Genomic DNA, 25479 nt, shown 5'->3' with positions numbered 1-25479 from the left:
CACAATGAAGTATTATTCAGTCATAAAGAAGAATGAAATAGTGTCATTTGCAGTTAAATGAATGGAACTGGAGATTATCATGTTAAGAGAAATAAACCAGACTTAAAAAGACAAACATGCATGTTTTATCTTATATGGAATGAAGGGGAAAAGAAAAAGATGACACGCTGGGCACAGGGCACACACCTATAATCACAGTGGCTCAGGAGGCTGAAGTAGGAGGATCGAGAGTTTAAAGCCAGCCTCAGCAAAAGCAAAGGCACTAAGCAACTCAGTGAGACCCTGTCTCTACATAAAATATAAAATAGGGCTGGGGATGTGGCTCCGTGGCCAATTTTCTCTGAGTTCAATCCCTGGTACTCACTCCTCCAAAAAAAAAAAAAAGGAAAAAAAAAAAAAAAGAAAAAGATGACATGAAAGTAGACGTAAACTCTTTGAGAGGAGGAAGCATATGGGGGAGGGGAGAGAGGAGGATAAGAGAGATAATGGGTGGGTAGAACCAAACAAAAGTATGTTGTATGCATGTACAAATATGTCACAGTGAAACCCATATAATTAATAAGTACTAATAAAAAAAAATACTTCGAAGAAACTTCTCTTTAAAAAACAAGTGCGTCCCTTGGAATTATCAACTCGAGAGAACACAAGAACCAGCTGGGTGCCAGAAGTGTTCTGTATTTTGATTTAAGTGGCAGTTACACATTTACGAAAATACAACTATATGTAAAATATTATATATATATATATATGGTTACATTATAGATGAAAAAGTGTGCCTAATAAAAAATTACCTTGTCACCCACATTCTGAAGTTGTTTGTGTAAAGACATCACTTCCTGTTTCAAAGCCTCCTTTTCCTGGTGAGTCACTCGGAGGTCAGATTTAATCCGGGACATTTGAAGGTTTACATTCTGCAGGGTTTCCTCTAAATTCTGAACCTGCATGAAGAGAATAAGCTTACACTACTACCCAAACCTCACAGTCTCACCACCACGTCCAGGAACGAGTGAACAGGGACTAGAGAACTCCAACGCTCCTGTCTCTGTTTTACTATATCCAGTTCTCTTTTCAGTAGCTTAGTGGAAACCCAGGATATTATGTATGTTTACAGGATGCTAAATTATGTTTAGGAAAATGATAAACTACATCTGGAGCAGAGTATTGCTGATAGTCACCTGGTAGATCGCCAAGTGATAACTGACAGAACAGAGTGCCAACTGGCACCACAACAGGTGACTTCACTGTGTCCTGGAGAAACTGCATTGTAGCCTGTGGTATTTGTTTTGTAAAGAATCTCCTCATTGAAAATAATAATGTATGCTTGTAGAATCCTATTTACACTGACATCTCATATATACTTCAATTAAAATTTTAAATTTTATAAAAGGAATATTGATTAGAGATCTTTAATAGGGCATGAACCTGCTTTAGAAACTCTGTTTCTAAATTGAGAACAAACACTGATTTCGATATACTATTCTCAAGCTTTCATAATAAGTAACGTCATAATTAAAGAACTTTGAAGGAAATATTGTTTGTATCATATTTATGCAATAAATACATGTATAAAATTTGATTCTATGTAATCATTCCAAGTCCTCTTGGGCCATTCTCACCTGGAGCATTCTTTCCATTTGGATTTCAGGAATTGTCCACATACCTTTTCCTGTGAAGCCACCAGCTGTGACTTTAAGCTCTCGCTCTGGTGCTCCCAAGACTTCTGTTCCTGCTTCATTGTAGCAATTCTATGCTCTAAACGTCTTGATTTTGCCACCTGTTTCAGGTAGAGAAGCAGGTCAGAAGGCATTTTTGCAAACATACCTAGCCTCATTTTATCAGCCTCTGTTTACACTGTCAAGAACAAGTACCATCTATGTGGGGAGCAGGGCAAGGAAAAATAGTTGTTTTCCTGACTCTGTTCTACCTCTAATTTTGAGTCTTTCAAATTTTGGATTTTCCTTTTTTTTTTTTTCTTACTGCTTCATATTTTGATGGTAGGAAATGGTGAGCTAAAAGGCAATGAGAAATCTCAGGAGTGTACTGTAAACAGGAAAACACAAAATGCCCATATGGTGGGTGGGGAGAAAGAAAGCAGTGTTTTTGGATCTGCTAAAGAAACTATAATAGAAAAAGAAGCCTATGAAGTAGATTTCAGATTATTAAAAATAATTTATTAGTTATATTACACAGAACAATGGTATTATATGTGGATATTATATATATAATATACATATTATATATATAATATATATTAAGCAGCACCCTGATATATTAAAATGAGACAGTGTCACAATTTTGGCTTCATGAGGAAACTCTGCAACAGTAAGGCTAACATGGGTGGCCCACAGGTGAGTGCCCATGGAGAAATGCTCTTTAGAGTGTGATGTGGTAAATTTTTACTGTTTTTACTACCTTATCCACATAGCTATTTAATTCTTCACTTAGAGCTTCTTTTTCTTTCAGCAGTTGTTCATTGTAGCTTAGAACACTAGAAATTTTTTGCTGGAAGTCAGAGAGATCAGGACATCTGTGCAGCTGTAAGAGATAAACAAATGAGCCCTGCCATCATCTCCTGGCTGTGTTTATAAAGAGGTATTTATAAACAGGGTGTTTTCATGGCTGCTGAGATTTCCCTATCTGTAGATATTTCAGAGGACATATAAACTCTTGCAGACTATAATTAACTTTAACAAACTGTTCCCTGCTGGCTTCTCTTCACTCCTCAGTTCACTGCTGCAATGTCTGCTCAGATGGACTCAGACAGACATTGTTAAATAATGATCCCAGCTTTCAATTTCACCTTCAGGGTAAAATAACATACTGTCATTCTGCCATCCATTTAACTTGCATGCAGGGACACATTATATTGTTCTCATGCTTTTTCAACTAGGAAAAAATCTTTTTTCAAAAAATGTTGGTCAAGGGTCTGGAGTTGTGGCTTGGTGGTAGAGCACTTGCCTAGTATGTGTGAGGCATTGAGTTCGATTTTTAGCACCACATAAATAAAAAAATTAAAAAAGGTATATTGTCTGTCTACAACTAAAAATATTTTTCGTTTGTTTGCTATTTCCGTTTCCCACAGTGCTTGGGACTCGAACCCGGGCCTCGAGCATGCGAGTCAGGCACTCTAAGTGATGTGCTATATTGCCAGCACTAAAAATATTTTTTAAAAATGTTGGTCAAGAATATAGCAGCAGCATGAACCACATACAAGGTATAACACAAGGGCAGGCTTAAAGATATAACAATCTATGTTTTCCAGCTTGTTCCATGTGCCCTTCTGCCTAAGCTGACTTCCCAGTAATGTGTTGCTGACATAAATACTCTGGTTTGTTCCTCTCCACATTATGAAATCAAGGCAAACCAGGCTATTGCTTTGCAGCATCAATGTTGGCATTACTGACACTTTGGACTGAATAATTCTTTGTTGTGGGGGCTGTCCTGTACACTCTAGGTTGTTTTACTGCATCTCGGGCTTTACCCACTAGATGCCAATAATACTATATCCCCATTTGTGTGAAAACCAGAAGGGCCTCAGACATTGCCAAATGTGCCGGGGTCAGGAAGCAAGCCTCACATTCAACCCTGTCAAGAATCATGAATTTAAAAAGGTCACTTGTTTCTTACAACCCTTAACCATTCCCCACAGTTTATAAATGTTTAATTTTCTACCCTTGCAAATGAATTTCACATTTTTCAATCCTTTACAATCATTCTGATAGGGTCATCTTTCTACTTTCTGCTTGAAGTTCTTTTATATTTGGCTTTAAAAATAGTTATGACAAATAGATTTTACTGGTTGAATCTTGTCTTCAACTGGCAACAAATCCAACATACTTTGGAAGAACAGGCCAGAAGGAAACATTAATGGAGGGTCTTCTCCTTTACCCATGACCTTGCAAACTCCCAGAAAGCTTGTTACCATTTTGGATGTCTACAGACTGACATGTGATTCCTGCTAATGCTATTTGTGTTTCTTTTCAGTGCAATAGATAGTAAGCACAGAAGCGCTTTGTAAGCTCTAAACCATGATACCATACAGAATGGCACAAGCTTTCTAGGTCCAAGTTGTAGGCAACAACAATGGGCTGACCCTCCCTTACTCAGGGGTTCTGGTGCCCTATGAAATAATTATAAGGAAGGGCTGTCAGAGGCACCAGCTTCACCTGTGTCTTCACAAATCAGAGTAAACAGTAAGGAAAGTTAGGAGAAGTCACCTCCTTTTTACACAAACTAATGCTACTTTTTCATCTGGCCAGGAGAAAGCAGAACCATCAATTCCTTATCTTGAAATGGTTAGGTTTCATTTACAGTAATAGAATTTTACATCTACAATCTAACTAGAGCAAAACGTGAAGAATTACTAGTAGGAGCATTTGCAAATGAACTTGTCCTTCAAGCCCTCAGTTTTGCTAAGCAATAAGCCAGTTGAGGGGACTCAGTGCAAAGGACGTTTGGTGGCTAGAAACACCAGACTATGGGGTACGGTCTGCTTCCTCAGCACCCCCTTAGCAGTATGTAGCCTTACTTGTTTCATTTTCTCCAGTTCATCTTTGAGAAGGAGGTTCTCCTGTTCCACAATGTGGGTCTGTAATTTAACTTCAGAAAGTTCTGCTTTCAGAGAAGACACTAAAGTGGAAGACTAAGAGAAAAATAAAAAAGTCAAATAATAGACACATTCACTCAGGCTAGGGAAACTGACTAGGTTCACAAAAGGCAGTAAGTATTAAGGAAACAATGACACCAATTCAACCACAGGCTGCTTTATGACCTTTGTCCTTATGTTTAAAGGAACTCACTAAAGCTATCTTAAAAGGCTCTCCACTTAAATAGCATGAATAGGATTCCTAAGGCAGTTTTTGTACATTTCTCCACTGAGGGGTTACTTCTTGTCAGAAAAACTTTTGAGACTATTCAATTTGCTTCCCAAACTTCTGCTTATTAATTGTAATGTCTTATTGTGGATTCTGGCTACAATAATTATTACTTGGGTAATAATTGGGTCATAATTTGCCTAAGGATGATTTTTTGTGTTTCTCTTTCCACATCACATTTATTAATTACAGTTCTGTAAATTATCCCCATTTATTTGATTTTTTTCTTCCCCAGTGTGGCCACATCATGCACACTGTTAGAGGTTCGTCTGCAGTGTTTATGTTCTGTTTTGGTACTCTCTCCGTCCCCACATCTTGAATGGTTTCATTTGTGCATTTCTTGGGAGAGTACTTGAAGAGGATATAAATCAGTTCTAGGGATGAGCAGTCTCATGAAAATGAGTAGGTATATGAGTATTTTCTAATGTCTCCTTTCTTACATGAGATACTCTTGAACTTTTCTTTTTTCATTTAACATTGTGTTCTAGAAATAATTTCATATAGAGATCTTTCCCATTTTTTTTCCTGCACAGTACTATTTATAGCATGGATGTACCCACCACATCTCCTCCACCACTCCTCTGTGTAGGAGCATCTAGTTTGTTTCCACTACTTTGCAATTACAAACAATGTGGCAGTGACTAACCCTGTACATATGACTTTTGGTATTGTTGCAAGTACATCTTTAGGGTATACTCCTAGAAGGAGAGATTGATGGGCAGAAGGTAAATATAAATGTGATTTTGTTAGTTATTGCCAAATTTACCTCCACATGGATGATATCAGTTTGTATTCTTACCAGTAATGTATGAAAATGTCTCTTTTCCCACAGCTGTGGCCAGCGGAATTTGTTGTCATATTTTAAAGTTACTGTTCATCTTTTAGGTGAAAAATTATGTATTAGTGTTGTTTAATTTACATTAATTTAATTATGACTGATTTTGAACATTTTTCATAGTTCTGAGGATCATTTTTATGTCTTTTATAAATTGTTCAGATCTCTTTTCAGTTTTGCTATCAGATTTTGTTATCCTTAATTTTTAAGAGTCCTTTACTTGTAGAGGTATGAGCTCTTTTCTCTGCAGTGTATGTTGTAAATATTTTCTCCTACTTGGTCAGTTGTCTTTTGACTTTAAAATTTTTGCATGGCAAAAAAAAAATCACATAAAGAATAGAGTCACTTTTTTCTTGTATTGCCCCTGGTTTTAGAGTCATACTTGGCCTTTTTAAAATGAAGGTTAAGGACAAATTCACCCATCATGTTTTCCTCTAGTTCTTGTACTGTTTTATTTTTTTATATTTAGACTCATAATCCAATTAGAGTTTATCCGTGTTTATGCTATTAAATATGGATCTAATTTTATTTGTTTCCAAATGTTTACTCAGTTGTTCAGATACCACTTATTAAAAAAATCCATCTTTACTCGAGTGGTTTGAGAAGCCACCTTTGTTATATACATTCCTAGGCATATGTGAGAGACTGGTTCCAGGGCTCTCCACAAATACCCAAACCTAAAATGGCATAGTACTTACATATAGCCTATTCACATTCTCCTGTATATTTTAACTCATCTCCAGATTACTTATAATACCTAGTACAGTGTAAATGTAATGCAAATAGTTGTTATAATGTATTATTTAGGGAATAATAACAAAGTAAAAGAACTCTGTATGTTCAGTTCAGATGCAATTTAAAAAAAAAATTTTTTTTGATTAGGGGTTAGTTGAACCTATAGATGTGGAACCCACATATTAGAGGACTAACCATACTAAGTATCCATTTATATATATATATATATATATATATATATATTTTTTTTTTTTTTTTGTTTTTTTGGGTGCTGGGGATCGAACCCAGGGCCTTGTGCTTACAAGGCAAGCACTCTACCAACTGAGCTATCTCCCCAGCCCCTCCATTTATATTGAGTTGAATTCTAGACTTTCCAATTCATTTATCTGGAGTAGATATTAATGTGCCAGTACCACACTGTCTTAATTTATTAACATTTTATGCATGATAAATTTAAAACAAGCATTTCTTCTAGTTCTTGAGATTTCCTTTAAAAAAACCAAAAAAACAAAAAGACGAAAGACAGAAAAGCTGTGGGGTGGCTATAGATCATACCTGCACTTTACAGTGTTCCAGTTCTTCTTTCAGATCAGACTTTTCTTGTTCCCATTCCTTGTTTTCTGGCTCTTTTGCCTTTTGGCATAGCATTTCTGCCAGACGTTGATTAAGTTCTTGCAATTCTTCCTGGTTTTGAGAATTCTTTTGGCTAAGCTCTGCATTTTCCAAATCCAACTGTTGGTTTTTGGTTTTTAAATCTGAAATCTAATTAAAATTGAAATACACGTTTTAAAACTTGTTACCCTACTTCTGCTAAAAAACAGACTTAGAGACTAATTGTTTTTCCCTCTCTATATAAAGTTTAAATCTATGTATAAATAATAACAAAAAGATACATACCCATTATTACAAATTCAGTCATTCAGAAGTGTATGAAGAAGACACAGTCTAATGCCATTTTCAGGGTGATCCATTGTTTGCAAATGGATATATACACTACTAGATCTTTTTCTATGAATATACAAAACTCATATACACATAGAGATTTTTTTCTCTTTTTTTAAGCAAAAAATTAGATCATTTCATGTTTGGATAGCTTGCTTTTCCCACTTTTAATATCTTACAGAGGCTTATCTTTCCCAGTGTGTTTGGAAACTACCGTGAGTTTCTTATAGTTGTAGGATATCCCATGTAGCAAGATTTTCCATACTGTATTTAGTCATTCATGCACTGATAGAAATAAAGGTTTATTATAATTATTTCCTTTAATCATGAGAAAACAACTCCTTGATATATGGTAGCATTTTACATTTAGGATAATATTTTTTAGAAGCAGGGTTGCTGGGTTAGAAGGAATACATGTACATTATTGTTTTGATGGATGGCTCCCAAATCTGTTCTTTAGAGTGCTATCTGTTTACAATCCTATAGACAATGCATTTCTCATTTCCTCACAACCTTTTAAATCCTAGATGATATCAACCTTTAATTTTTGCTAGTTCAATAGAGGAAAAAAAGAAACTCATTTAAACTTCCCTTATTACTATGAAGATAACTATCTTTTATGTGTTGTATTATTTTGTATTATTAGAGCATTCATATTGATTACCTATTTTTCAACTGAGCTTTACCATTTTTTGTAAGAGTACAAAATCTATTTGGGTTTTAAAATCCTGTACATTTTAAATGCTGAAAAATACTCTTTTCCCAGTATGTCCTTGTCTTTTGACTATTTCAGACATAATCTTGAATGTTCTTCCCATGTTCAACTACATACTGTAAAATTATATAAAATGAGCATTGAATGGCACAAGCTATCTGAATAAATTATGATTCTGTGAAACGATATGCTGATTAGCTGGCGTTCTATATCTGTGAAATTCTGTCCTTATCTTTCTATTTTAATCATGGTGAGGAAAAAGAAAGGAACTAACATTAACTGAAGCTGCACAAGGGTTAGAGCTTTAGAGGTATCCCAGCTCCCCCCTGGTTATAAAGTTTGCATTAAGTATGTAGGATCTAGAAACAATAAATATATTATTTTCTAAACAGGAACCTAGTTTAGTCAATAGGAGGCGAGTTTCCCATTTTTAAACTCAGAATTTACAACTTTACCGTCATTAGCAATATACTAGTCTAGCAATATATTTACTTACTCTGTAAATTTGTAAATTTCAAATAAAAAAAGGAAAATGGGAAATACTATTTCCTCACCTGTTTCTTTAAATTTTCAACCACTTTCTGAACTTCAGCTTTTTCCTGTTTTACAGTTTCTATTTTTTGCCTAAAGGAAAAGTGAAAATGTAATTTAGGAGTTAGGCTATAAAAATTGAAGTTAAATAGCTTTTTAGTCCTTATAAAATGTCTTAAGAAAATTCAAGTATGCTATGTCTTACCACAGTTCTTCCTGAGATCCATTTAATTTTCCTAATTTCAGGCTAGAAATGCTATCTTCTTCATTTAAAGTAGTAATTTCATTTCTCAATATAGAATTCTCCTCTTGAAGCTTTTCCGATTCATATCTGAAGTACAGAGATTTTTAAAAAAAAAAAAAGTTACAAGGCAGTCATCTGGCATCTTTGGAAAATATTTTCTAGTAACTTCCAATAAAGTAAGTATTGCATGCCAGTTAAAAAGAGAAGTCTAAATTAGTGGTCTCTTGGTCCTTGGAAATCAAGTTTTGACATATTGATTCACTTCTCTTGGGAAGTAAGAATTTCACTAAAAGACATTAGGGAAGTATGGCTAAAAAAAGCTTGAGCATGGAGATGGGCATTGAGACTCAGTATCAATCTGGTGGTTGATTTTCTCAATGGCAGACATAGTGCTTTGAGCAAATGGCTTTATTTATCTTAGTCTCAAGGCCTCCCTGCTCTGAGTAGACATAAACTGGATCATGTAGCTATATGAGCTTTAGTTTTAGGCCCACAGGGACCTACTGAAAGAAATTTTACTATATTATTCAAAAGGGCCACACTGAAATACGTATACTGTTTACTTTGGGATTCTGTCATCTCATTATATACTGATATTTTGAACTAAAAATGGCCTGAGGAAGAAGAGAAACTATACTCAGAATTGAATTATTTTGTTTTATACCATTAAGATATTTTAAACATGATGTAATATTTTACAAGATTTTTTAAAAGTCAATTTGGCTGGAAGACTGATGCAATTATTTTTCATAGATTCAAGTAGGCAATGGTTCAAATTAGTTTTATCTTTGCTCTTACTCTTCAAGTATATTTATTAGAAACTAGGAGTTCCTTGGTACAAGTGTATGTTCTAAGACAAATTTCCATTGTTTTTAGAATATTAGCATGCACTTAAGTGATCTAAGTGAAAAACTATAGGCCACAAAACATTTTTCCTATATTAGTACAAGAAGAGAGTTTTTAATCTACCAAGTGAGTTAATAGTACACAAAAGGCATTCACGTTCATATAACATGTTTCATCAAATGAGGAAAGTAACTGACATTGAGCAAAATAATATCAATCCATCCAAAAAAAGTAAGTGCCAGAAAAAAGGTAAAGTCGTACAGTGGTGATGCATGTGGTTAAACAGCAAACACTCTCCATTTTGAACTTTCACACTCCATATCAACAACATTTATTTGCTATGAGGAAGGGAATGCCTCTTAGGCAAGGTTATTTGTTAATATGACACAGAAGCAGAAGGAAGTCTAGGGTACTGATCTCTTCTTGAAGACTAACAGGTTAGTTTCTCTATGCACGGAAAGCAGTGCAAGTTAGATTTGATCAGGTGCTCTGCGGAATTCCACGAAGTCTAGAATGTACATACGTTACCTCAGAAGTTCAACTTTCTGCTGCATCTCACTGCATGTGATTTGCAAGTCATGCATCATTGCCTTCAGCTCTTCCTCCTTCTCGCCCTGAGAAGGTACATCTTTTTGCTTAACTAAGGTAGTGACTCTCTCCCTCAACTTTCTAGTCAGCTCCTGTAGCTTCTGTTTCTCCAGTTCTAATTCTGCTATTGTAGCCTGACGCTGAACATGCGTATCTTGAAGGCCTAGGAGAACAGGGTTTTCCTTCAATATATCTTGATTCCCACCTCTGGAATTTTCTTGATGTGTCTGAATTGTTCCATACATCTGGGGGATTTCGCATGCTTTTACTTTTTTAGAGATTCGTGTTCTGCCCTGCTCGAGGCCTTGGTTTTCTTGGTTGCATTCTTCTATAATATGGCATACCCTCAAAACCTCAGGCATACACTCTTCAAGCCTCTGATTGAATTCAAGTACCTTTTCATCACGCTCGACCTTCAGGTTGTCCAAACCAGCTTCCCGGAAGGAGAAGGAGCCACACTCCAGAGCTGCTTTTTCCTGCAGTTTTTTAATCTTCCCTTGAAGTCTCAAAACCAGAACATTTAGCTCCTCATTTTCTGTTTTGACCTCATCATAACTCTTCTCCAGGCTAAGGAATGTTTCAGTCACTTCTTCCACTTTCTTTAGCTCATCTTGCAACCTGAAAACCTCTGTGGTGAGCTCTTTGTTGTTCTCCAGGGCCTCCTCATAGCGTGTCTCCATCACTCGCAGCTCTTCCTGGAGGCAGTCGTTTTCTCTACTCGCATCTTCATACAGCAGTTTATACTTGGGAGAAGCCTCAGGGACTCTTTCAAGCATCTTTAGTTTCTTTTTTAGCACAGAAACATCAAAAAGTAGGTCCTGTTTCTTTTCGGAAGCTCGGTCACAATCTGCACGTAAGATCATTAGTTGCTCCCGAAGCTGACTAATCTGATTCTTCAGGTCCCAGGATTCAGTCCTGGTCTCCACACTGTTTTCAAGCTCAGAAAAACTCTCTATGGAAGCTTCAGATTCCTCAATTTTGACCTCCTGTCTCTGTACAGAGCTTGTCCCTGTACTCCCCAGGTGCTGGACCTCATCGTCTTGCAAGTCACTCAGCCTACACCGTGAAGTTTCACCTTCTACTTGCTTCATTTGGTTTTGGGATAAAAATGGCTCTGTCTGTTCCACAGAATTTCCAAAAAAATCAGTAGTTGGCTCCTCTAAACAAGATGACATCACCGACCCTGGCTCTAGTTTTTGTAGCCTCTGCTGCAATCTGGAAATCTCAGAAGCCATTTTCACATTTTCCTTCACTGCACGTTCATGAGCTTTCTGCAAGCTTACAAGGACATCTCCGTTTTCTTCCAACAGCTGCTCCCCTTGCTGAAGTAGGGACATGGCCCCATTTCCTTCCTCCTCATCCCCTCCTGTTGCTTGGCAACCACCCTGAAGCCTGGAGAGAGGAATTGCTGCCTGCTGCATGTCCTTTATTTTGCTTTGCAGCCTGGAGATTTCTGTGCTCATCTCAGCCCTCTCTCGATCTGCTTTCTCACAGGTCACTCTGTGGACGGTCTCCATGGCCAGAAGCTTGGCCACCATTTCCTGCCTCTCCTGGTCACGTTCCATTCGTAACTGTTCAAGCTGCTGGCTGGCCAGCTGCTCTGAGGCTCCTGCCTGGCATAGGACCTGCTCTCGGTCTCTCAGTTCTTTCTCGTGACTGCTCTTCAGCTCCAGTATCTGGTCAGACAGTAGGCTTTGCTGACTTTCGGATACATTCCGCAGGTCTTCCAGGTCCTGGAGCAGCTGCTCTCTCTCCAGGACCATGCTGTTCAAATGTTCTTTGTATGTCTTCTCCAGCATCTCCCTCTCCTGGGACAGGACCAGAGAAGTCGTTTTCTCTCTCTGAAGAGTCTCCTTGAGCTGCTCCTGGGCTTCTGCATACTCTTGGGTGAGCTCGTCCTTCTCAAACTGCCATTGGGATTTCTCCTCCAGTTGTTGTTCCAGGAGGTCCCTCAGCTCTTGGCGGTAGCGCCTTTCTAGGCTTTGCAGAGCTTTTTCACATCTCTTGGTGACTTTGTGACAATCAGCCTGAAACTGGGCTTCTATCTGGGAAGTTCTTCTATTATACTCTGTTTCCATTTTTTCCCTAGATGTGGTCAACGTAAAGTATTACTGAAAATGCCACCAACTCCAGAAACAAACAAAACACATTTTTCCATGCATAGAGGAGCCTGCCAAGCAAACAACTGGAATGCTTTATAAAAATGATCTTAACTTTTTCCTCTGTGTTTCACGTGTACCGGGGAGGAATCTCATTTCTAAAAGATAATACTGGCAACCACGATTAATTTGGAAGACTTATCTCTCTGAAGTTAGGAGGAAATTTATGAAACCAATTCTTTGGCATAGACCTCAATGTACTTATGGATTTTTAGATCCAAATCTTAAACTGGTATTTCACATGAAATGATCAAATATGTATGGACCTAATCCCTAACTTGGGAAGGAAGTACAAAACATTGCTTCATTTTAATTAAGCATGCATTAAGGGATATTAGTCACTTAAATCACACATATTAACAAGTTCACTTTGGTTTTGCTTCTTATTTAAGAAAGTAGCACTAAGTTTGTCAGGGTGTGAAGCACCAAAGCCCTCAAATGTACCTGGGATTTCACATGAGGAAGGTGAGCAGAGTGCCATTTTGTAACTCTTGGAGGAAATGTAACTGCTCAGAATCTAGCTTATAAATAAATAGCCTTTCTTAGAAAGCAATAGAACTAAAGTAGGAAGAGACCACCTTTTGGATCATCTTATCTTCATCTGGAGCCTTAGGAGACAGAGTAAATATTAATACCAGGACAACTTTTCTTTTTATAAAATGGTTGGAAATTTTAAGAAGCATCTACATAACTCATGGGCCACTCTGCCCTCTGGCTTTTCCAGGCCCCCTTCACTGACTGGAGCTTCTGGTGCCCTGAGAGGACGCACCTGGAATGCTCGGCTTCCCTCACATTCTTACCTTCCCTCTTGAAGTTCCCTTTGGTGCTTTTCCAAGAGCTCTCTCCTCAACTCCTCTTTCTCAAGAGTGTGCTTCTCCACCAGGCTCGTCAGCTGCTCCTGGTGAGACTGCTCTAGGTCCTGAGTCAAGCCCCTCACCTTCTCCTCTGTCCAGGCGCTACTCTGGATGAGTCCTTCCCTCTCCTGGCTAAAGCCTTCCTCTGCCTGCTGCAGTCTGGCCTTGAGCTCCAGCTCGTGCTCCAGCCTCAGCTCCTCCCGCAGGCGAGCCTTTTCCTCATCCCACGTCATCTGCAGTTGCCTCTTCTCCTCCTCATGCTGGCAGCAGGTCTCTCGGTGTGCCTCCTTCAGTGCCACCACTTGCCCCTGGAGTTCTGCAATTTCGCTTTGAAGGTCACTTATTTGTTTTTCCAAGGTGTGCATGCCATGCTCGTACTTCTGTTTCATGGTCTCCTGCTCCTTTTCACAGGCGAGCCTGGTCTCGTCCAACTGCTTTTCATAATGGCGCACCTAAAAGCAGACAGGGAAACCACCACAAGACTGTTCAGTTGGAGGCCATGGAAAGGAAGGTGGTGGGGGCAGTAAGTATTTTGCCCTATGATCATTCCTGAATTTTCACATTTAGTTTGAAAATAACGTAATTCAAAAACACCTTCAATAAGATATTTAAGTCTGGCAAATTTTGCTTTTGTTGTTGTTTTGTTTTAACTTGGTTGAATTATACCAGTTTCTGAGCAACTCTACTAAGAACTAGACAGACCCTAACATAGCGCTAGCTACCCTTTATCTTCCCATGATTCCTTTTCCAACTGCAAACTTTAGGATCTTACAATTTTTTTTTTTTTTTTTTTTTTTTTGGTGGTGCTGGGGATTGAACCCAGGGCCCTGTGCTTGCAAGGTAAGCTCTTTACCAACTGAGCTATCTCCCCAGCCCGGGTCTTACAATATTTAACTAATTCAAATATTTATTGGCACTATGATATACCCTGCAGGCCTCAAGGGAATGTGAAGTTGGCTAAGACATAGTTCCTGCCAATGAGGAGAAACTATTCTAGACATGGATAAGACAAGTACACAAGGCAGAATATCAAATATAAAAAGTATAGAAAAAAGAACTACAATGTAACATGGGGAGTTAAATCACATTTGGTTAGAAAATTCAGGAATGACTTCCTGTAAGAGGCAGTATTTGGTGCAAACCCTGAAGGGTAAGCAGATTTTCAAGAGGCAGAAAGCAGTAATAACAGCACAGTTTGTAACACTGTGAGCTAACAGGGGCAGAGTTTGATGGAGAACAGCAAAACACCCAGTTTGGCTAGAGGATAAGACCTTGAATGGCAACAGAGAAGACTGGGAATGTAAGTGGAAGTTCCATGGTGCCATGCTTGGAGGCCAAGGATCACAACTTGTACTTAATTCAGTACACAAAGCTACATCAAAGGGATTTTTAAATTTTATTAAGATATTGAAGTTTTTTTTTTTTTTTTTTTTTTTTTTTTTTTTAAACAAGTTAGAAATAACACAATAGCCTCTGAGCAGGGCTGAGTATATCACATTTTGGAAAAACTCTCTCAGGAGGAAAAGGCCTTGCCCCTCAGCCTGAGGAAGTGGGCACCTGGTAACCACCAGACACAGGAAGAAATGCATAGAAAGTGCTGCTGTGTGAGAAAAAAAGATTTGGAAATGCCCAATATGCAAGTGGTTGTCAGAGATCAAAGAAATTAGGGATCTGGGTTGGTAAGAGAAACTTACCTTGTCTTCAAGCTCCAGTCTTGCGTGACCCAAGTCTCTGTGGTATTGTTCTTTCATCTGTTCGATGACCAGCTCAGCCTCGATGCTCATATTGAGTGGATTGCATTCTTCAGAACCAAGCCCTGAAAACACAAGGGACCTGCTGATCCTGTGGCAGTTTCTTTCAATAACACAATCTGGCATCTCAGGAGGGGTACCCTAAGGAAGAGGGGCACCCTAATTTACCTAAGAAATAACTTTCAGCCTGAATTGCCCCAGATGTGAGCTATAGAAAACAACAGAAGCCAAGAGATGTCTCTTCTCTTTCCAAGCATTAGGGCAAACAAGAAACTAAGGTGAACAGATTCTTTCATGTATAAACAATGTACCAACCTTAGTGGAATATACCTTTTTAAACTGTAGGTAGAGACAGGTGTGGAAATAACTGCTTAAACATGACCTCATCCTAATGAAAATGCTATGTGGTGAGGGAATAGCATAAGAAGTTTGGTCAAACCAACCAGCCTTCTAGCCATACAATAACTACTGGTGGGGATCTAGCACAAGGGCAATGTGGTAGGGGAATGAGTGGCCAGCACACTTGCTGCCAGGCTTTGAGGAGTTGAGTTCATGGGTCAAGATGTTCAGTTCATCACTCAACAAAAAAGAAGACTTGGTGTCATTTGAATTTCCTGTTGAATCCTCATCTTAAATTATCAGCTGAAAAACGGCATAGTTTGGAACCTGGATTCAGGCAGTTTTTTGGGGGGTTAGGGGGAAATTCACAACTCCGCCACGTTAGTATACCTCTGAAACTGCTCATGATGACTGATGAGGACATTGAGAAGGTGAAGACCAAGTCGAGGGCTGAGCAAGTGCCAAAATACTATATGTCTACAAAATATAATGTCTACTATTAGGTAGAAATCCCTTGCAGGGAAGCCCCAAATAGTTTTTCATGTGGGAAGAGGCAGATGGGAGAAAGGGACTCCTCTTGGGCATAGACCTAGCAGTTGGGATTGACAGGCTTGTCCTGGGCTCCCTATCATATGGCATATCCCCAGTTGAGAATCAACCCATGGATATAAACCACTCAAAGAGGACAGCTTCATATACCCATGAAGAGCACAACCCAACAGCTGGGTGGAAAAGCTGCTGAGGTGTTTCATACAGTCAGGTGGCCTCCACTGTTGACTAGAGTAAGTGGGCCAAGAATCAGAGAAAAGGACTGAAGATCTCTTCCGCTGCTCTCCTCCACCCCCTGCTGATTCAACAGTAAGTAGGTTCAACAGTAAGTAGGTAGGGGAGGAATGAACCAACTTTGTGAGAAACATACTTCCACTCAAGTAGCAGAGAGGAAAGCTATTTATAACAGAGGAACTGATTTTGAACCCTTCCTGAAATCTGAACTCAACACATCTGAGCAAAGAGGCTATTAAGATGGGGGGAAAGAGTTGGGAGTGAAGGTAAGATGGTTCCCAAACAAATCTGCCTTCCAAGCTTGCCCCTCAAAATCTTCCTCAAAGGCACAGGCAACCAACCCTTATTTATCTTATTTGTTATTTTGCAGAGGCAACAGAGGCATTTAGCATAGCCAGCATAAGAAAACCAGTTGCAGATTCTGTGGTTTGTGGCTGGCTCACCCTCCAAAACCATCTTCATACCAGCCAAGCACTCTCAGAGAAAGGATTCGGCAATGGCTCTGCCTCTGAATTCTAACACTCCAAAGGCATGGGTTCTTAGCTTTGCAGTTTGTTTGTTTTAATCAAAGCAAATACTCTTGTGGTTTGATTTTTTTCATTCCTTTGTTGATGCATATCAAAATCGGATGGACATATTCTCATGAAGACTTCAATGATAAAAAGACTTCAGTGATAAAAAACTGACCACAAGTGAAAGAGCTCAAAATGTACATTGACAAAGGCTGTTTTTCTTCAGGTTGCCAGTTTGCAATTTTACATTCAGTCCCAGTTCTAAAGACAAAGATCAAATGCAAAGACTCTGAAAAGATAAGTGTTTGAATGTGTTTACCCTGGTCAGGCTCAATGCCACCGCTGTTAACATCAAGTTCTTCTGACAGCGAGTTCTTCAAGGGAAGCCTGAATGCTTTGCCTTGTGCACGATATTCTTCCAGTTCAGACTGGAGTTCATCCACTTGGTCTTGTAATACCTGTGGTTTAAAAACCCACACAGTTCTTAGAAGTAGCACCAAAACACAAGCAACAATAACAACAAAAAACAGACGAACTGGACATCATCAAAACAGATGCTTTTGTGCTTCAACAGGCACCATCAAAAAAGTAGACAACCCACAGAATGGGAGAAAAGTTTTGCTAATTTCATATCTGATAAGGGACTTGTAATTAGAATACATAAAGACTATTACATCTCAATAATAAATATAAGGAACTCAACTAAAGAAATGGTCAGGACTGGGGATATAGCTCAGTGGTAGAGTACTTGCCTTGCATGCACAAGGCCCTGGGTTCAATCCCCAGCACCACAAACAAACAAACAAACAAACAAAAAACAACGAGAAATGGGCAAAGGACGAAGGCTCCTTTAAGATATCTTAAGGTATTTCTTAAGATACTTCCCCAAAGAAGATAAACAACCAGTAAGTATATAAAACTATCCACAAAATGATTAACTATCAGAGAAATGCAAATAAAAACTATGATGAGATGTCACTTAACACCCACTAGGATTACTGAAATCAAAAAAGATGCAGAATAATAACTGTTAACAAAGATATAGAGAAATGGGAACTCTCTTACTGATGGAAATGTTAGATGGAAGAGATTTGTCAGTTCCTCAAAAGGTCAAATACAGAGTCACCATATGACCCAGTTGTTCAACTCTTAGGTATATGCCCAAGAGAAATGAAAATCTATGTCTACATAAAAATGTGCACACAAATTTTCATAGTAGCATTATTTATAAGAGCCCCCCAAACTCAAATGTTCATTTACTGATAATGGATAAACAAAACAATATATCCGTATGACAGAATGTTATTCAGACATTAAAAGGAATAAAGTACTGAAACACTTAACAACATGGATGAACAAACGTCATGCTAAGTAAAGGAAGCCAGTCACAAAGGTCCACACCATCATTTGATTCCATTTGTGTGAAAATGAAGATTAGGTGAACCTACAGAAAGTAGAACAGAAATGGCCTAGGGCTATCGATCATGGGAATGACTGGCTAGGTGGAACAGGGATTTCTTCTTGGGGTGATGAAAATATTGTAAAATTGATTGTGGTGATGATCGCACAATTGTGCGGATATAATAAAAGACATTGAATTGTACACTTTAGATGAGTAAAATGTATGGTATATAAAGTTGTTTAAAAAAAAAAGTGAATGGACTGGGATGAATTTTACTGATGAATTCATTACGTTTAAAGACACTGAATGCAAACACTCCACTTGATTAGGACCAAGAGCTACAACTTAATTATAAAAGCAAAAGAAATGTTTCTTTTCTCAAAAGAGCTTGAGAAGGCAGGCTGGAAACACGCTCACCAGGAGGGATCTGCTTTTCCTACCTCTGCTCAAGTGCAATTTTTTTATCTAAAGCAGGTAGAACTCAGTTCTACTTGCCTTGTTAAAATAAACTAGTATTTCTGGTTTAAGGGGAAAAAAAATCCCAAATTCCTAAGCTTATAGGAAAATAAACAGAGATATGTCTAAAAGAGTGTTTCTCTCTGGTAGATATCGGGAATGGTTTACTACAGAAACACTTGAATGGTTACTGCTTCATTTGCATTTTGTAAAAAAGGAATGTATTCAAAAAAGAAAAAAGAAAAAAACACAGGACAAAACTAAATTACACTACATTAGTCTGCAATGATTAATCAGGAAAGGTTAACTTTGGAAAAAGCCATCAACATGGCCATATCATATTCCTCTACTCAGTATAAAACTACACCTTCCTCTAAGCACTAGTAACTTATGACTTAGAAAAAGCAGATCTAAATCAGGTTTGCAGATTTCCTGTTTCAGGATATTGACTAAGAATATTAATACTGACTTCCATGTAAGTGCTAACTATGTCCATGGTTGTCTTAAGCACTATACACACTGGCTCACTGAATCCTCACAACCACCTTATGGGTAGGTAGATCCTCTTGTTTTTGGTGTCCTATAGAGAAGAAGTTGAGGCACCCACAGGTTGAAGTGACCAGCTCATGGTCATGCAGCCAGGAAAAGGTGAGCTGGGGTTTGCATGCATGCCCCTCCCACTCACGTGTTCTCTCCAGCCACTTACCCTGCATTGTTGCTCATATTCGTTTCTCATCTGAGTCAGCCTCTCTTCTTGCAGAAAGAATTCAGCACTGCTGGGATCAAGGTCACCAAACTAGAAGGTGAAAGGGCAAAACCGTCATTTACTCCAAATGTCCTTCTTTGAACTATCACATACCAAAGCCCCAGTTTCTGTGTCGCCCATGCTCTTGAGCAGAAAGGAATGCAGTACTTAAGTAGAAACATCACCAATCGGAAGACAGGGAGAACATACAAGAACAATGTGTTCAACTCAGGCAGGGATCACTTCTCAGTGCCAGGCAATGTTTTCCCTTATAACCACCCACTAAATTATATCTCTGCAAAGTTACAACTTCCTTTAGGTACCCAAATAATTCCCTAATAAAAATGTTCCTGGCATTGCTTCTGCTCTTTTGAATAAAAAACACATTGAGCAGCCCATCAGGAAATCAGATTTAGACTGATTTACCTTTTCAGCTAACACATTGTCCAAATTTCGCTGAAGTTTGTTTGTCAGATTCTCATACTCTGCCAACTTCTCTGCATTTTCCAGAAGCTCATTTTCCAGGCGACTGTTTTCCTGAAGAAATTTAGGGAAATTAAATATGGCACAGATTAAGAAATAAGCAAACTGTTGTATCATTTTATATGAAGCATAAGTCAGTGCTCTAAATGAAGAAAATTTGCTCATCTTATATGGAAACAAAAATAAACACAAAAAAGATGACATCTAACCCTGAGCCCAAACGTGTGCCCTTTAAAAAAAAAAATTCCATAAAAATGTGCTGTCCATTATGTTAGCCACTAACAGCCACATGTGAACACTGAGTGCTTGAAATATGTCCAAACTAAGATGTGCCTTAAGTGTAAAATGCACACCAGACTTTGCAGAGTACAAACATATAAAATAGCTCAGTAATTTCTTTGTATACTGATCACAATTTTAAATAATGCCTTAGAGATACTGGATTAAGTAAAATGATTTGAAATTAATTTCACCTTTTAATATGACTATTTGTAAATTTGAAATTACATGTGTTTTGCTTGTATTATATTTCTACTGGACAGTGCTGCACTAGAATATTTTTTGAAAACGTTTATTATACTTAATGCATATGAATTAAATAAGTGGTGTTTCATTTGTAGTATTATAAATAACATGAAAATATTCTTAAAATATTGTCAAATGAAAAAAACTTGTTACAAAGTAATTTGTCCAGCCACCAGGAAGAGAACTCAGAAAAATTATAAAAAGTAGAGTAACTCTAAAATCAATTTCCATTTCATAGTTTGATTTATACTTTATTTGTAAATTAATTTTGGTTTAAGGATGTAAAATCTATACATTTAAGTAGTTCATATTTATATGTTTAAGTTACAATAACATCAACCAAAACTCACAAAAAGTTTAATTTAAAAGGATCTGTATGTAAAGTACATTTTAGAAAGATTTCTACCCACATTTGTCAAAAAAAAAAAAAAAAAAAAAAAAAAAAAAAAACCCAGACATGCTATTTGACATATTTTCTTCTCCAACGGTAAAGACTGATTGGAAGAATGTTATATCCAAAGTACATTTGCCAAAAGAATATGGAGCCAGTATATTTTTAACATTTTCTTGTTCACACCCTCACATAGCAATATGGAGTAAGGAAAAAAAAAATGTACTTGAAGCATTTAAAAAAAATGCTACCTTCCCCTAAAAATGCCAATTCTATACTCTAGCCTTTCAAAGTGTATCTAAATATACAACACTAAAATAATAAGGAACAATCTCTATGTATCACAGGTGCTGTTCTGGTGCTCTGAAAGATGCCCAATCAGACACTGTTACTAATCACAGGGAACAATCAGGAGCTCAAGGAAGGAAGCAGATATGCATACAACTATGATACAACAGTTAACTGCACTATGAAGACAAAAGAGTAAATGTAATGGGAATGCAAAGGTATGGCCTGCAGTATTGGGGAAAGCAGTGAAGGAGTATAAAAGTACTCTGTCCCTGAGTGCAGAGGGGAAGGGGCATGGTGCTGGGAGCTGCTGGCAGGAGCTGAGCTAGAAAGGTGTGAGGATGGGCACTCTTTCAGAGGCCTCGAGTACTAGCACCGTCTTATTTTTTCTTTTGACAAAGACTATCAGCATGATTATAACTAATCTTTAGTATGGATAGCCATATGGAGGTAGGAGAGATGGAGAAGGGACTGTTAGGGCCCACATCAATCATCTAAGAAATCATGATGAATTCAGTCTAATCAGAGGCTGGGGAAAAATCTGAGAGGCATTTCTGAGCATCAGCACAACTCAGAGACTGATGAGTGTTGATGACTGAGAATTTTAACTCCTGGAACTTAGAGTGCATGGTGATGATGTTCATTAAGGAGGAAATTCAGGAGATGAAAGAATTGCATGATTAGGAATCATAACTGGCTCAGTTTTTGATGTGTGAAGTTTCAGGAACATTTCACAACAGCAACAGTAGCATTTCTGAAGTACTTATTTTCCAGACACCATGTACATATCATTTGATATAACTCTTATGGTGCTCATCTGTACATTAGGAAATAGTTTGACTAAATTTGGCAAAGTATTCCAATATGTACAAATACCCATAATATGAGCCATGCAGTCTTGACTCCAGAGCCCCTCTACCATATTGTCTGAGCCCACTGAGGTCCACTCCTCCACTGAGACAGAGGAAAGAGAAGAACAGATGAGAGAAGAGGCATGTATGGAGGCCATGAGAAACACAGAGACCTCTGTGTGGCAAGAGGTGAGTTCATCTGCAGAGAACAAGGTGGGTGGGCAGAGAAGGGGAAGTGTCTAAAGATGCAGACAGGCTAGGAGGACAATCTACTGGAATGAGGGTGTCAGTCAAGTGCCTAACAGCCTTGAAGACCTAGTTACAACCCTGTCAGCACACCAGAAGCTTGCATACCCCTAAAATTCAGGTCCTAGCAGGGTCCCTGACAAGTTTGTATCATGACATGTTGGGACAAATGTATGGGAGTGAGCCATGTGTGGACTAGCCCTCTCAGAGCTGAAACTTTGCATGTGGGAACCCCAGAAGGGATCCCAACCCTTGAAGAAATTACCTTTAAAGAGAGGGCGAGGCGGTCCCGAATGTAGTTCTCCTCTGTTTTTGCCTTTTCAATTTCCTGTTCGAGTTCCAACCGCTGCTTGCCTACCTGCTGTAGGATCTGCTCTCTCTCTCTTCGCAGTTCATTTTTCAAGGCTGCTATACGCTCCTTGTACTCCTCATCCAGTTTCCTGTGAGGAGGGAAAATTTACAAGCAGCTGTCAGATCCCCTGGAGTTCCCTATATGGTATATGGATCTGCCAAAAATGGAATCAGAGTTATTGAGATGGGAAGCATTCTGAGAAAATGCCTAATGTGTCTTGCTTTCTTGAGGCTTGACCACAACTAAATCTCTGCAGCCAGGTGTCCCAACAGGCAGGCAGGTAAAGCATTTCTTACTCTGTTCTGGCCCTGTGCCTGCAGGAACCATTGCCCTGGGCTGGGTGGGCAGGGTGAGGTGGGAAAGGACCTGGCCCTTGCCCTACCATCGTACCTGAGGTTGTACTCATTCCGCCGCTCTATGGCTGCATGGTGATCATCCACTTCTGAAGCCATGAGAGACTTGAGCTTCTCAGCTTTGTCCAGGTCTGACCGTAGTTTCTCTTTTTCTCTGACCACTTGATCAACTCGTTCCCTAGAATCAGAAATACACTGAGTTAACAGGAAACTGTTTCTAAGCAACAAATAGATCCAAAAGAGCTCTCATCTGGCTTGCTTAATACAAAAAAAAAAAAAAAAAAAACCAAGACAACCAAACCCCTCCCCAAGCAAAAAGGTTTTCCATAGTTCCTTTCAAAAGCCTACATGCCAATCTAAGTTCCACCTCATTTTCCTACAGTTTAAGAAAGATCTGTGCAGAAGATATGGAAGAGTAGCCACATTGCATACAGAATGGAAGACTGTTTGTTGAAGGCACCCAACCAACTCGTTGGACAGGTAGGAAAGGGAATGGAACAGGCAAACTTTCCATTCAACTCACAACAAATGCCGTATCTCAGCCTTAAAGCTGGCCAGAGCTGCCTGGTGAATGCTGTTCTTGGTGACCAAAAGTTCATTTTCAAGAGCCAGGGTCAATTCTGTCAAGTTGACATTTCCATCAAGGCTGAAATCCAAGGCCTGGAAATCAGAACACAGCACAATTTCAAGATAAACCATAAGATCGACCTTCTGAAAGCAGAAAATGTAAAGGTTATATAAACCTGAAGAATTCAATACAGCCTAGAAATTGGGTGATTATATTTCTTTAGTAACTACTTGGGAACAATCCAGAACACAACAGCTTTTTTCTAAAGAAAATACAACATGTTTGTTTCTTTTTAAAAGATACTGATACTATAGATAAACACACGTAGTATAGCTCTCACCTTTAACAACTAGAGATCAGTTAAGCATATTTCTCATGTCGCTAAGTTTGGGGTTAAAATATATAGAAAAAAGTTAGCAGCAGACTCTTGTTTAAAGAGGGTAGGAAAAGTTACCTCTTGTTTCTGAGGTCTTGTGAATAGAATAATCATTAAAGATAAATCGAACTGAATCAGAGTTAAAAAAATTGAGTTTCCCAGATTTGCCATTTTTTTCATTTTAGGTACCACACCTTTAGGATCTCCTGGCTGTTCTCAATGCCTTCTTCCTGCCATGTGTCGAGTATTTTCTCTACAGATGCATGGCCCATCCCATCATCCAGGCAGGAGAAGACCCGAAAGCCAATAGTACTCGTCATCGCCGATTGGGTTGTGGTACGACGTCCACTCTCATCGAAAGACTGGAAGAGAGAGACTTGAGCAAATCAGCTGGACTCCAGGCATTTTGACTGGATGCAGTCAAGACTGAAACTAGTTAGTCCTGACCACAGAGAGCAGAATTTAATTTACACTACTAGGAAAAAATACTTCATGCAGTGCCTTTGATCTCTGTTCCTAGGTGAACCAAGACTACAAAGCTTATCAGAAATAACTGTTCTGGAAGAGAGTCCTTTGACATAGACGGGCTGTGTCTCCACTTAACACCAGGTTTCTCTGACCCGGAGTTGACATCAAGAGACATAATTAGTGGCCTTCCCACTCTGTAATTTATGGTCGTTTCTCAAACCCAGCTTTTCTTCCTAACAGTTTAGTCTTTCTTATTGTCCTTTTGCTTTGCACTCTTTTTTTATTTTGCTTCAGACAACAGATTACTTCATTAGAAAGTACTAAGTGGGTTCTAATTTTGATTCACAAAGAAAATATTCTTACCTGCATGGAGAGGTGCCTTTTCAGTTGTCTATAAGGAGTAGATGCTGATGGTGTAAGGGATTTTCCATTTTTAAACAAGCCATAGAAAAAATCTTCTACACTCATTGTGCCATCAGGATCAAGATTGTGAAATACTTCTTCAAGCATCTAAAAAAGAGCCATCACATATTTTAGATGCTTCACTGAAAATAACACAGGCCCAGGATACACTTCTGGTCAACAGAAATCAGCACCACTGTTGATCCTAAGACTCCAGAAATATAATTATGTCCCTTTACCCTCATTTCAACTAAATGCACTTCCCTTTCCAGTATTGATATACCTTCTCGCTCACCCAAACTAAGTAAAATTATATTTTTAATCTCCATAATTTAAAGCAATTAACTTTCTTTTATTCCTAGAGTAGGCAAACTTTAATGATGTTATGTATTATACTTGCAAATTAAAATTTTATTTAAAAAATAAAGATGTAGCTTCCCAGCGTCATAATAATTGAAATTAATCGGCCATTCATCATGTTTTTAAACTGTGGCAACTCTAAGTGATATTTGGCTTATATGAAATTTTGAAATTGGCTTGTAGCTCAGATGAGACAAAGATTTGGTAGGATGGGTTGTGTGTGTTCTAAGAAGGGTTCAAAGAGACAAAATTCAAGGAAGCTTTGACTGACTCTTACATCCTCTGAAAGGAATCAAGTAGGCCTCATCCTCTAACAAGGGAGACTGGACCCCAGCCCCATCCATAGGCTTGCCTTGGAGATGGTTTGTTCCTTAGGCCCACAGATGAAGGGGAAGAGGAACAGACCAATGCACATGATTGCAGCCCCAAGACAGGGAGGAAAGGCAAAGATCTCCTACTGGAAGTCAGATTTCCTTTATTTTGTGGGGCAGATCTTTTTCTATAG

At 38.5% G+C, this 25479-nt stretch overlaps 1 protein-coding gene across 4 annotated transcripts in view; it reads right to left on the bottom strand.

Annotated features, from left to right (window-relative positions):
- Window positions 1-25479, bottom strand: part of NIN (ninein) — a 100444-nt gene that overhangs the window by 24773 nt on the left and 50192 nt on the right. For 3 of the 4 annotated variants that reach the window (XM_079118846.1, XM_079118845.1, XM_079118847.1), the window contains exons 8-25: window positions 24576-24722; window positions 23939-24106; window positions 23324-23460; window positions 22838-22978; window positions 22361-22535; window positions 19738-19848; window positions 19273-19362; window positions 17028-17166; window positions 15018-15139; window positions 13270-13775; window positions 10251-12395; window positions 8838-8963; window positions 8656-8725; window positions 7000-7206; window positions 4529-4642; window positions 2413-2535; window positions 1661-1774; window positions 792-938 (exon numbers count right to left, since the gene is read on the bottom strand). In XM_079118846.1, coding sequence (XP_078974972.1) covers window positions 792-938; window positions 1661-1774; window positions 2413-2535; window positions 4529-4642; window positions 7000-7206; window positions 8656-8725; window positions 8838-8963; window positions 10251-12395; window positions 13270-13775; window positions 15018-15139; window positions 17028-17166; window positions 19273-19362; window positions 19738-19848; window positions 22361-22535; window positions 22838-22978; window positions 23324-23460; window positions 23939-24106; window positions 24576-24722 — 4782 coding nt within the window. The remainder of the gene's footprint in view (window positions 1-791; window positions 939-1660; window positions 1775-2412; window positions 2536-4528; window positions 4643-6999; window positions 7207-8655; window positions 8726-8837; window positions 8964-10250; window positions 12396-13269; window positions 13776-15017; window positions 15140-17027; window positions 17167-19272; window positions 19363-19737; window positions 19849-22360; window positions 22536-22837; window positions 22979-23323; window positions 23461-23938; window positions 24107-24575; window positions 24723-25479) is intronic. The other variant, XM_079118848.1, reaches the window with a different exon arrangement.

This window comes from Sciurus vulgaris (assembly GCF_902686455.1).
Source record: "Sciurus vulgaris genome assembly, chromosome: 2".
Classification (NCBI taxonomy): domain Eukaryota; kingdom Metazoa; phylum Chordata; class Mammalia; order Rodentia; family Sciuridae; genus Sciurus; species Sciurus vulgaris.
The sequence above is the reverse complement of the archived record's forward strand: the minus strand, read 5'-3'. Positions and strand labels throughout refer to the sequence as shown.